At 43.8% G+C, this 12232-nt stretch overlaps 1 protein-coding gene across 3 annotated transcripts in view; it reads right to left on the reverse strand.

Moving 5' to 3' along the window:
• The window catches only part of LOC134358149 (very long chain fatty acid elongase 6-like), a 140269-nt gene extending 129421 nt beyond the window's left edge, over positions 1 to 10848 (reverse strand). For 2 of the 3 annotated variants that reach the window (XM_063070140.1, XM_063070138.1), the window contains exon 1: positions 9778 to 10318. In XM_063070140.1, coding sequence (XP_062926210.1) covers positions 9778 to 9866 — 89 coding nt within the window. In that variant the 5' untranslated portion in view covers positions 9867 to 10318. Of the gene's footprint in view, positions 1 to 9777; positions 10319 to 10753 lie in introns of those variants that run through there. The other variant, XM_063070139.1, reaches the window with a different exon arrangement.
• Positions 10849 to 12232: the final 1384 nt, after the last annotated feature.

Consider the following 12232-nt stretch of genomic DNA (forward strand, 5'->3'; position numbering starts at 1 on the left):
GAAGTCTCCCAAATAATATGTTTTTGAGAGAAGTTCAAGAGAGTGAGAGAACATAACCAAAGGAACATAAAGGGAGTTGAATGAAGGAAGAGAAAGGGAGAGAAGACAAACATATAAACCATGAACCTCACAACTTTCGGATATATCCTACAGGTTGGAACATGCTGAGGAGAGAGATACACTGAGCAAGCATCTAAGGTGGGTGACCTAGCTGGTTCAAGTGAAACTGGATAAAGTTAGTTACCTGAAGTTGTAGAACTTAATGCAAGAGAAAACAAGCAGCTGGAGCAACTCAGCAGGTCAGGCAGCATCTGTGCAGGGAAATGTGCACTTAGCATTTCAGTCCAGATGAAGCTTTCAATTTGAAACCTTCACTGTTCATTTCACTTACAGAGGCTGTCCAAGCCACTGAGTGTTTCCAGTAGCTTGTTTTTTTTTGCTCCATAATCCAGCATGTGCATTTACTTGTGTATCCTTGATATCAACCCGGAGGGCAGAAACATGTCCAGATGTAAGAGGAGTTGTTGTTCCTCAATCTTGTGTTGGACAATATTTTAACAGTACCACAGAGAGAAAGATCTGAGTGAGAGTGTGTTGGAGAATCAAAATAGCAGGCAATGGAAGGTTCATTTCACCCCGGAAAACTGAACTCTGCTCCTCTACAAACCAAACTCTGTTTATTTATTGTTTATTGAGATACACTGTAGAATAGGCCCTTCTGGCCCTTCACACTGCACCACCCAGCAACTCCCAATTCAACACTAGCCTAATTACGAGACAATTTACAATGACCAATTAACCTAGCAAATGGTACATCTTTGGACTGTGGACTAGAAAACCCACGCAGTCGTGGGGAGAATGTACAAACTCCTTACAGGCAGCGGCAAAATTGAACCCAGGTCACCGTTACTGTAAAGCATTACGCTACAGTGCCACGGGGGCAGTTTCACCAGGGTAGAGGAGAACGCAGAGTGCACATCGAATGCAAAGAGTTGACTGGAAGAAATGCAAGGGAATTGCTGCTTCAATAGACCAAGCGGCCTAATTCTGCTCCTATGTTTCATGGTCTTCACCTGGAAGGACTGTTTGCAACCCTAGATAGTGGGGGGGGGGGGTGCGGGGAGGAGGAATGAGGTGACAGGGCAAGTGTGCATCTCCTGTGACTGCATGGGGAAGTGTCAGAAGAAAGGGAGTAGTTGTTAGAAATACACTGGCATTGCCACACAAGTCCGATGACCAGGGTTAAATATTGACTCTGGTGCTACCTTGTGGAGTTTGTACTTCTCCGTGGGTTTCTACCAGGTACTCCAGTTTCCTCCCAAGTCCCAAAACACAACAGGGTTGTTGGATCAACTGTCCACTGTAAGTGCAGACAAGTGGAAGAATCTACTTGTAGGAGAGCGAGTGGGAGTGAGGAGAGAATAAAAGTTGGGATTAGTGTAAATGGATATGAGATGGCTCAATTGGAATTAGGATGGGAATTGATTTATTATTGTCACATGTACTGAGATACAGTGGAAAGCTTTTGATGCATACTGTTCATACAGGTCAGATCATTACACAGTGCATTGAGGGTTGTGAACTAAGCTGTTGGCTCATGGGCCTTATTGAGTACAGGAGATGGGATGTTATGTTGAAGTTGTTGAGGCCTCATTGGTGAGGCCTAATTTAGAGAATTGTGTGCAGTTATGGTCAACTACCACCAGGAAAGATGTAAATAAGGTTGAAAGAATACTGAGAACATTTACAAGGATGCTTCCGGGTCAGGAAGACCTGAGAACGAAAATCCAATTTCCCCCGGGATCAATAAAGTATGACTAAACTATGTTATAAGGAAAGATTGAATAGGTTAGGATTTTATTCCTTGAAATGGGTAAGTTTGAGGGGAGATTTGATAGAGGTATACAAAATTATGAGGGATATAGATAGGATAAATGCAAGCAGGCTTTTTCCACTTAGGTTGGGTGGGACTACAACCCGAGGTCATGGGTTAAGGATGAAAGGTGAAAAGTTTAAAGGGAACTTTAAGTTCACTCAGAGGGTCATAAGAGTGTGGAATGAGCTGCTGAAGAGCCTGTCCCTGTGCTGTATTCTTCTATGAATCCACCTCCATAAAATGGTAAAGCAATTAACAATGGAAAATGAAGTGCAGTGGTCGTAGACAATAAGATGCAAGATTTTCCCCAGGGCACCAACAGCCAATGCTAGAGGACATTCGACATTGTTTTAATGTGAGTAGAGGAAGGTATGGGGCAAGTATCAGAGGAAGGATTTTTTTTAAACAGAGTGGTAAGTGCCTGACGTGTACGGCTAGGCCGGTGGTAGAGGCTGATACATTATGGACATTTAAAAAAACTCTTGAATAAGCAGATGGATGTACGAAAAATGTAGGGTTATGCTCTGCGTAGGAGGGAAGGGTCATATTGAACATGGAGTAGATTAAAAGGCCGGCACAGCATCGTGGGCCAAAGGCGTATACTGCACTGTCCTGTTCTCTGGTCTCTACCCACCGCGAAACCTTTGATCGGGAGGAAATGGGAAGAGCTGAGGAAGAATCCGAGACAGAGTTCTGCCAGGTGAATTAAATGTGTCGCTGAGGGTCCTCAGACCATCCTGCTGTGGGATGGGTGGAGAGATTCTACATCCACATTAGTTGAGACTACGGAACAGGCACAGGGCATTATACGTATCATAGAAATAGAAAGGAGAAGAACCAGGTAGGAACGGAATCAAAAGGAAAGGAATAAGTTTTTTAGAGTGACAAGTAGGCTGAAACAATGGGTCTGCCCAGTTCTGCTTTCCAGAGTGAGACCACACCGGAGATACCATGAACAGATGTCGTCTCCATTTTCAGTAAAGGATCACTAAATTTATTCCACGAACAAAGACACTGGAAAAGGATATGAAGAATGTTTATGAAGAAAAGTCGATCAGGCTGGGCCAGAAGAACGAGAGCCCGTCTTATTTAAACATGCAAGGTTCTTGGGGGGCTTGACAGGGTAGATCTCGAGAGGTGTTCCTCTCCAAGGTCGAAGTTGAGTTGTCATATGCACAAGTACAGGTGTGCACAGATGCAATAAAAACCTTACCTGCAGTAGCATCGCACGCACAGAACAGCATTCACAAGAGTATTTTTTAAAACATCATTTTTACAAGAAGGAACACAATTAGAACAAAAAGAAGCAGTTCATTTTAGTGAAAAGTGGTCAGAGATTTGCAGAACTTCACTGATAAGATTTTGTCATTTGGTTCATGAACTGAATGGTTGAAGGGATGTAGTTGTTCTTGAAACTGATACTGTGGGACTCAGGCGGCTGTATCTCCTACCCAATGGTAGTTGTGAGAATATGGCGTAGTCAGGATGGTGGGGATCTTTGATGATGAATATTGCCTGACTGAGGCTGCATCTCCTGTAGATAGTACCAATGGAGGGGAGTGATGTGCCCCACCACTACTCTCTGCAATTCCTTACATTCCTGCACATTTGAAATGCTGTACCAGACAATGATAAAACCAATCAGGGTAGTTTCAACACTATATCTGTAGAAGTTTGTTGAGGGTGCTTGGTGACAAGCTGAACTTCCTTAACCTGCTAAGAAAGCAAAGATGCTGGTGCCCTTTCCTTGTATTGCATCTATGTGCACAATCACGTACAGTTTGAACAAGATGAAACAATGAGGCCTTAAGAAAGGCTGATCCTGCCTGCCACAGACACTGCCTGAAACCCTGAGGTCACCCAGCAGTCCATGCTTTGCTCATGAATCTATGGGGACAGTTTCAGTAAATGGGATCTTCCAGTCAAGAGATAAAAAAAAGGGTTTCTTTTCCTCTCTCTCTCTCTGAGAGATCTAAATCCTCAGATTTCACTACCACAGACAACTGTGGAGGTGAGTCATTAAATATTTTCAAGCCTGAGATACACAATATTTGTGGGTGACTTGGGAATCAGCATTATTAAGAAGAGACAGGAAAATGGAATTGACGTCAAGATTAGATCAGCCAGAACATTAACTGAATGGCAGAGGAGACACAAGTGGCTTCCATGCCTCTGCTTCATGCTCTTACGTAGCACTGGAGCCACATCACAGATCAAACACTCATTAAAATGAGCTTACAAATGATAACCAGGATTAGATTCAAATTGTCAAGTTGAACACTGTTTTTATTGTTGGTTTTAAAGTTTGTCTAAACACTAAAACAGGATATGGCATCTTAATAACTTTAATCAACAAACAATCTGCTGGAGGAACTCCGTGGATCAAGCAACATCTGTTAGGGGAAAGGAACAAGTGCAGCTCAACCTGCTGAGGCCTACATGTGAAAGACCAAAAGTGTGCTGGAAATTACCTGGTAAAACAGACTTTACCGAAGAGTCTTAACTTCCTCCCAGATGCTGCCTAGCCTGCTGAACACGTCTTTCTTTGTTGTGTAAAGTAAAGGCATCCGTTAGTCTTGCGAGACCATGGATCTGCGCCTGGAAAGTCTTCACTCTCCAGGGCGCAGGCCTGGGCAAGGTTGTATGGAAGACCAGCAGTTGCCCATGCTGCAAGTCTCCCCTCTCCACGACACCGATGTTGTCCACGGGAAGGGCATTAGGACCCATACAGCTTGGCACCAGTGTCGTCGTATCTGTGACAAAAATCTAGAATCATTAGCGATTTATTCAGTGTCCAGCCCACAATTAGATGATCTCCTTAAGTTCAGTAGTCATAAAAACTGCAGCAATCGTGAGTCTGAGGAGATGGATGTGCTCCTTCTACACTTGGGTGCTGTAAAATTAAATAAAATGCTCTTTGTTGCTCTCAGAGCCTGAAACACATCTCCTCCCCAAGGCAGCAATCAAGACTTGCCTTCAACAATTTGGTTCTCGAACCAACCTGGACAACCCTCATCACAACCTCAGTATAGCAATACTATGACCACTTTCTAGTACAATGGACCTTTGTTTTGTTCTTCTGTGTTCATCCTTGCCACTTAATATTAAGTATAGCTGCTCATGAATGTAAATATCTAATCAGCCAATCATGTGGCAGTAACTCAATGCAGTCATGGTCAAGAGGTTCTTTTGTTGTTTAAACCAAACATCGGAATGGGGAAGAAATGTGATCCAAGTGTCCTTGGCCGTGGAGTGATTATTGGTGCCAGATAGGTTGGTTTGAGTGTCTCAAAAACTGCTGATCTCCTGGGATTTGCACACACAACAGTCTCTAGAGTGAGTGTTCCCAACCTTTTTTATGCCATGGACCAATACCATTGAGCAAAGGGTCTGTAGACCCCAGGTTCAGAACTCCTGCTCCAGAATTTAGAGAATGGTGCAATAAAAAAACGAAAAAAAAATCCAGTGATGAGTAGCAGTTCTGTGGGTGAAAATGCCTTGTTAATGAGACAGATCAGAGGAGAATGGCCAGACTGGTAACTCAAACAGCCATACATTACAACAGTGGTGAAGGGCATCTCTGAACACACATCACGTCAAGCCTTGAAGTGGGTGAGCTACAGCACCTGAAGACCACAAAAGTACATTCAGTGGCCACTTTATTAGGTACAGGAGGTACCTCATAAAGTGGCCACTGACTGCTTTTATTTTGTGAATGTTGTGTATCTGATGCTATCTGCCTGTGATGCTGTTGCATGCAAGTTTTTTTAACTGTACCTGTGTATCATGTTCTTTTGCGTGTGATAATGATCTCGACTTTCAAATGACCTTATTCTAACTAAACTTTAATACAGCTAGTTGGTAATATCAATGCATTATTTAACACTGCAGTTAACAATGATTAAGTGTATAGATATACAAGGCCCTGGTGAGACCACACCTGGAGTACTGTGTGCAGTTTTGGTCTCCAAATTTGAGGAAGGACATTCTTGCTATTGACGGAGTGCAGCGTAGGTTCACAAGGTTAATTCCCGGGATGGCGAGACTGTCATATGTTGAAAGATTGGAGCGACTGGGCTTGTATAAACTGGAATTTAGAAGGATGAGAGGGGATCTGATTGAAACATATAGGATTATTAAGGGATTGGACACGCTGGAGGCAGGAAGCACGTTCCCGCTGATGGGTGAGTCCAGAACCAGAGGCCACAGTTTAAGAATAAGGGGTAGGCCATTTAGAATAGAGTTGAGGAAAAACTTTTTCACCCAGAGAGTGGTGGATATGTGGAATGCTCTGCCCCAGAAAGCAGTGGAGGCCAAGTCTCTGGATGCTTTCAAGAAAGAGATGGATAGAGCTCTTAAAGATAGTGGAATCAAAGATTATGGGGATAAGGCAGGAACTGGATACTGATTGTGGATGATCAGCCATGATCACAGTGAATGGCGGTGCTGACTCGAAGGGCCGAATGGCCTACTCCTGCATCTATTGTCTATTATAGTCATAAATGACAGGAACAGGTCCTCTGACACACAGTCAATACTGACCATCTAACCCTCATTTACATGGATCAACAACTGCTGGAGGAACTCAGTGGATCAGGCAGCATTTGTAGAGGGAAGTAAACTCTTGACTTTTAGGGTTGAAACCCTTCATCTGGTCTCTCAAAGTCCAAATCCACATCCCCATCATGAGAGGTGGAAACGAGTAAGGCCATCCAACAGGTCTCTGGTGAAGCTGCACAGACCAATCTCCATACAATGGACTGCAGAAGCGTTCAACTCCAACCATACCAGCAACTTCAGAGAGTGATGGAGACTATGCTTCACTTAGGGTTTAAGGGCCACGTAAATAAGTACCCTTCATCTGAGCTGAAACACTGATTGTCCATGTTCTTCTACAGATGCTGCCTGCCTGCTGAGTTCCTCCAGCAGTTGTTTTTTTCTACATATTCGATCATCTACAGTTTCTTGAGTACCCACTTACACTTATCCTCAATTAATCCCGTTTTTTTTTTAAATTCTTCCCACATCCCCATCAACTTCCTTAGATTCAACCACTCACATACATGGGGAAATCTACAGTGCCCAACAATCTCCCAAATTGCATATCTTTGGAATACGGAAGGCAAGTATAGGGTGGATGGCAGAGGTAAGTATTTTTACACAGAGTGGTGAATGCATGGGACGCCCTGCCAGGGTTGGTGGGTGAGGTAAGTACATGTGGGGCATTTAAGAAACTTAGATAGGCACATGGATGAAAAATGGAGGGCTATGTGGGAGGGAAGAGTTAGATTGATCTTAGAGTAGGTTAAAAGGTCTGTACAACATTGTGGGCCGAAGGGCCTGTACTGTGCTGTAGTGTTCTACCTTCCGGAACATAGTGTTCTATAGATCAGCCAGCAGAAATCTATGCCGTCACAAGGAGAACAGTCAAACTCCTCACAAACAGCACCGAAGGTCAGAATCAACCCAGAGTCACTTCAACAGCTCTACCAGCTGAACTATTGTGGTCTTTGTTGCTTCAGGTAGCATGGTTTCTAAAAGGCACAATTTTATACAAACCTGTAACGTTCTGAACATGTTGCAACAATAATCCCACAATAGACCTATTCCCATTGCATGCAACACACATCAAAGTTGCTGGTGAATGCAGCAGGCCAGGCAGTATCTCTAGGAAGAGGTACAGTCGACCTTTTGGGCCGAGACCCTTCGTCAGGACTAACTGAAGAAAGAGCTAGTAAGAGATTTAAAAGTGGGAGGGGGAGGGGGAGATCCAAAACGATAGGAGAAGACAGGAGGGGGAGGGATGGAGCCAAGAGCTGGACAGGTGATAGGCAAAAGGGATATGAGAAGATCATGGGACAGGAGGCCCAGGGAGAAGGAAAAGGTGGGGGGAACCCCAGAGGATGGGCAAGGGGTATAGTGAGAGGGACGGAGGGAGAAAAAGGAGAGTGAGAGAAAGAATGTGTGTATAAAAATAAATAACAGATGGGGTACGGGGGGGGGCATTAGCGGAAGTTAGAAAAGTCAATGTTCATGCCATCAGGTTGGAGGCTACTCAGACGGAATATAAGGTGTTGTTCCTCCAACATGAGTGTGGCTTCATCTTTACAGTAGAGGAGGCCGTGGATAGAAATGTCAGAATGGGAATGGGATGTGGAATTAAAATGTGTGGCCACTGGGAGATCCTGCTTTCTCTGGCAGACAGAGCATAGGTGTTCAGCGAAACGATCTCCCAGTCTGCATCGGGAGCACCGGACGCAGTATTGGTCTGAAACGTCGACTGTACCTCTTCCTACAGATGCTGCCTGGCCTGCTGTGTTCACCAGCAACTTTGATGTGTGTTGCTTGAATTTCCAGCATCTGCAGAATTTCTTGTCTTTGCGTTTTCCCATTGCATAAAGAGTGGGAAGGATTCAGCAGGCCAGCGACCACAGGAGTACCGATAGAAGAGTTTTGGGCCGAGACATTTCATCAGTACCTGATAAAGGGTCATCATAAAGTCCTGATGAAGGATCTTGGCCCGAAACATCGACTCTTTATTCCTTTCCATAGACGCTCTCTGACCTGCCGAGTTCCAACAGTATTCTGTGTGTGTTACTCTGGACTTCCAACATCTGCAGAATATCTTGTGTTTGTTCCGATTTAATCAAATTTTTATCACCAGATGATTCATAAATATTGTGCTTTAATGTTACAAGAATTCAGTTCCACTGTCAACCAAACTTTGCAGAACTCAAGTTAAAGTAAGTCTTTCATCAATATTTCTGTTGTCGCTGATTTTGAAAGAAAATTAAATTTGCCTGTCATGTTTTGCAATAATTTCAAAAATGCAAAATGTACAGAGGAAGTCACAGACTTATAAAAAAAAATCCACGTGTCTATGGCTGTGATAACTTCACACAAATAATAAAATCAGGGTCACTTATCTGTCTTCTGCAGCAACCCAGACAGGCACTTCGTTGCTTCTCAGATCTTGCTCATAACTAAATTCAATTACAGGAGCTAAGGAAAGTAATAGTGTTTATCTGCAGACAGATATTTTGCTGTTTCTAAAGTGATGAATGAGTAGAAGATGAAGGGCGCTCTGTATTTAAACTAATATCACATTTTTTACAGTTTCATTTCAAAATGATGCAGTTTTTGTCAACACTTGATTGTGCTGTAAAGTAGCAGCAGAGTAGACAAAGGACTGTGCACCACTGTTGCCTCTCTCGTCTGTTGTAAATGCAGAACTGTCAGTGATCCCATTTGCCACACTGGCCTGGCCTGATTTAGAGACAGCAAATATTATTTAATATGCCATAATGTTGGTACATTCTGAAAATGATTCTATATAGCGTAAGCTACCGTTTGAGATAATTATGGCGAACATTAATGCGTCTGACAGGTCTACAGACACAGTGGAAGTTGGTGATCGATGCTCTTGTATGACACCTAAATCACTTATTCCCAAATCTGTGGTTCATGAATAACACTCACTAAGCAATCTGTATCACTACATAGACCGAGCCTTGCTACATAAGTGCCTATTTCCACACGATCCGCATTATATTGAACGTATCCACCCTATTCCAGCCTGTTTACCTGCAACCCTATTACACTGAGAGACAAGGTTATACCCGATTATTGCACACTGTCAAATAAAATTAGGTCACAGACCGCGACTTTGATTGCAAGGGGCGCATTTTAAAATTGCAAAAATACAACTAGTTTCACGACTATAACACCCAGTGCTCTCCAGAAGCACACAGATCCCAGTCTATTGATTAAATGAAGCCCGTACCGGATTTTCGATCTATTTCTCAACTGTTTACAGGTCTGAATAGATCTGATATTAAAAGAAGGGGTGATTCTTGGAGTGCTTTGGCTTTACACACCTGCAGTGCACTGCATTCACTTACCAGTTTTCCTGCATCCATGCGATGGCTCCCCTTTCATCGAAATGTTTCTCAAACTCATATTCCTGCAGAGAAATCACTGACATGTTCATTCTCCGCTCTTTGGTTTGGTCCGCGGGGCATGCAATTGCACAGCTGCCTCTGACAGATCACGGCTCCTTGAGAGAAATAAGGAAATAAAGCAGCAGGTGAGTGTGCAGATGATGGAAAGCAGCGGGATGACTTTGAGCGGTACCCAGTAAAGGACAGAGCCTCTGCGCTGCGTCGCGTCTGCAAGCGGTTGCCGTGAGCGCTGCACGGGGGCCGAGCCCGGATCGCAGCGCCCATCCGCTGCCGAGCAGGGGTGTCCAGGACAACCGCCTCTCCAGAAACGCTGTATTCCTACACTTCTATTAACTATGCGAGTCTATTTGTATTAATACATTATCTTAACACAATCGATGTAAGTCAAGGTCCTGCTACGTCTTCCGAGGCGATTATTAAATGCCATCAGCCAGGCGCGCACCCCTTTCCCTGTGCTTTGGGTAGGGTTGACTGACAGGTCCAGGACGCGCATGCGCACAAAGCCCAGCCTGTCCCTCGGGTCGGGGCTGTGAGCCGAGCGGTTCCCAATTTCTGTTGCTGCGGTGGCCGGCGCTCCCTGATTCTGTGCAATTAACAGCTTCTTCTTGAATACACCCTCACTCATCCTCCGAGCCCCGAGGGCTGCCCCGCGTGCTTCCCATTTTTCTTTGTTGTCATTCTGTTGAATTGGCCACCTGTTGCCGGGACGGAATGCAAATCATTTCGTGCCGGCTCTCAGTTTCGCAACTGTTCTCCCGAACACATGCTCTTTAATTTTACCTACCGAGATCTGAGCGTTAATGGCAAGCAAAAGGATCGCCTTACTTCAGCCGCAGGAGAGAGCAAAGCTACCCTGTACACGTTTTGCTTGAATATATTTCTTGTCAAAAGTTTTTGAACTTTTATTTTACATAACCTTTGATGTTGATGGCAGCTATCCTTTACGATTTCTTTTCATTTTGGTGTAGGAGATCTTAATTAGGGCATAAGATGGACGTCTGTGCACACTCTTCAAACTGTCATTCCATTTCAAACGCTCTGATGAGAGCTTCCAAAATGTTTTGAGTTCTATTTTAAAACAAATTATACCTCAGGTTTTCCCCTCCCCCAACCATTTTCTGTTCCTCACTCTAGCTTCCTACCTCTTCTCACCTCCCCCCGCCCCACCGTGCCCCATCTCATTCCCTTTCTCCTACGATCCATTCTCCTCTCCTATTAGATTTACCTCTCCAGCCCCCTTACCTTTCCCACCCACCTGGCTTCACCTATCACTTTCCAGTTAGTCCTCCTTCCCCTCCACCCCCCCCCCACCTGTAGATTCTGACGTCTTGTCCCTTCCTTTCCTGTCCTAAAAAAAAGTCTTGGCCCAAAAGGTGGACTGTTTATTCATTTCCATTGATGCTGCCTGACCTGCTGAGTTCCTCCAATAGTTTGTGAGTTGCTTTAGATTTTCTGAATCTGCAGACTTTCTCGTGAAAATTATACCTTGGCTCACTTTACTTGGTTCACTTTTTGCATTGGGATACATCATAAAAATGGTTAAAGATTTTTAAAAATGTGTGTTAATTGATAAGTATGTTAATATGATTTTAATTTAAGCTTATGTTAACTTTTGGTGTGCTGCTGCAAAATAAACTGATTTTCATTACATTTATACCCTGTGTAGCTATACCTATTACAGCAATAAATTTGTTGATTAAGTGATTTTCCATTAAATGATTATTTAATTCATTAAATGATTTTTTTACCAGATTTTTGATCTATTCCTTCCTAACGTGATATAATATCGATATTTGGAAATAAAAGGACAGTGGTAATATGCCACACTTGGAATATTGTCAAAGGTTGTGGGCCCCATATCTCAGAAAGGATGTGTTGTCATTGGAGAGAGGCCAGAGGAGAGGTTCACAAGGATGATTCCAGGAATGAGGGGGAGCGTTTGGCAGCTTTGGGCCTGTACTCACTGTAATTTAGAAGAATGTGTTGGTGGTGGTGAGGAGAGGGAATCTCACTCGATGTTGAAAGGACTAGATAGGGTGGATGGGGAGAGGATGTTTCCTATGATGGGGGTATCCAGAACTAGAGGGCACAGCCTCAAAATTGAGGGGTGACCTTTTAGAACAGAGGTAAGGAGGATTTTTTTTTAGCCAGAGAATAGTGAATCTGAGGAATGGTCTGCCACAGACTGCAGTGGCAGGTATATTTAGGGTAGAAGTTGATAGTTTCCTGTCGGTCAGGGCATCAAAGGATATGGCGAGAAGGCAGGAGTATGAAGTTGAGTGGGATCTGGGATCAGCTGTGATGGAATGGCAGAGCAGACACGATGGGCTGAATGGCCTAATTCTACTCCCATGTCTCATGGTCTAATATATGATAAATATATTGTTAGCATGAG

This window comes from Mobula hypostoma, chromosome 18, assembly GCF_963921235.1.
Source record: "Mobula hypostoma chromosome 18, sMobHyp1.1, whole genome shotgun sequence".
Classification (NCBI taxonomy): domain Eukaryota; kingdom Metazoa; phylum Chordata; class Chondrichthyes; order Myliobatiformes; family Myliobatidae; genus Mobula; species Mobula hypostoma.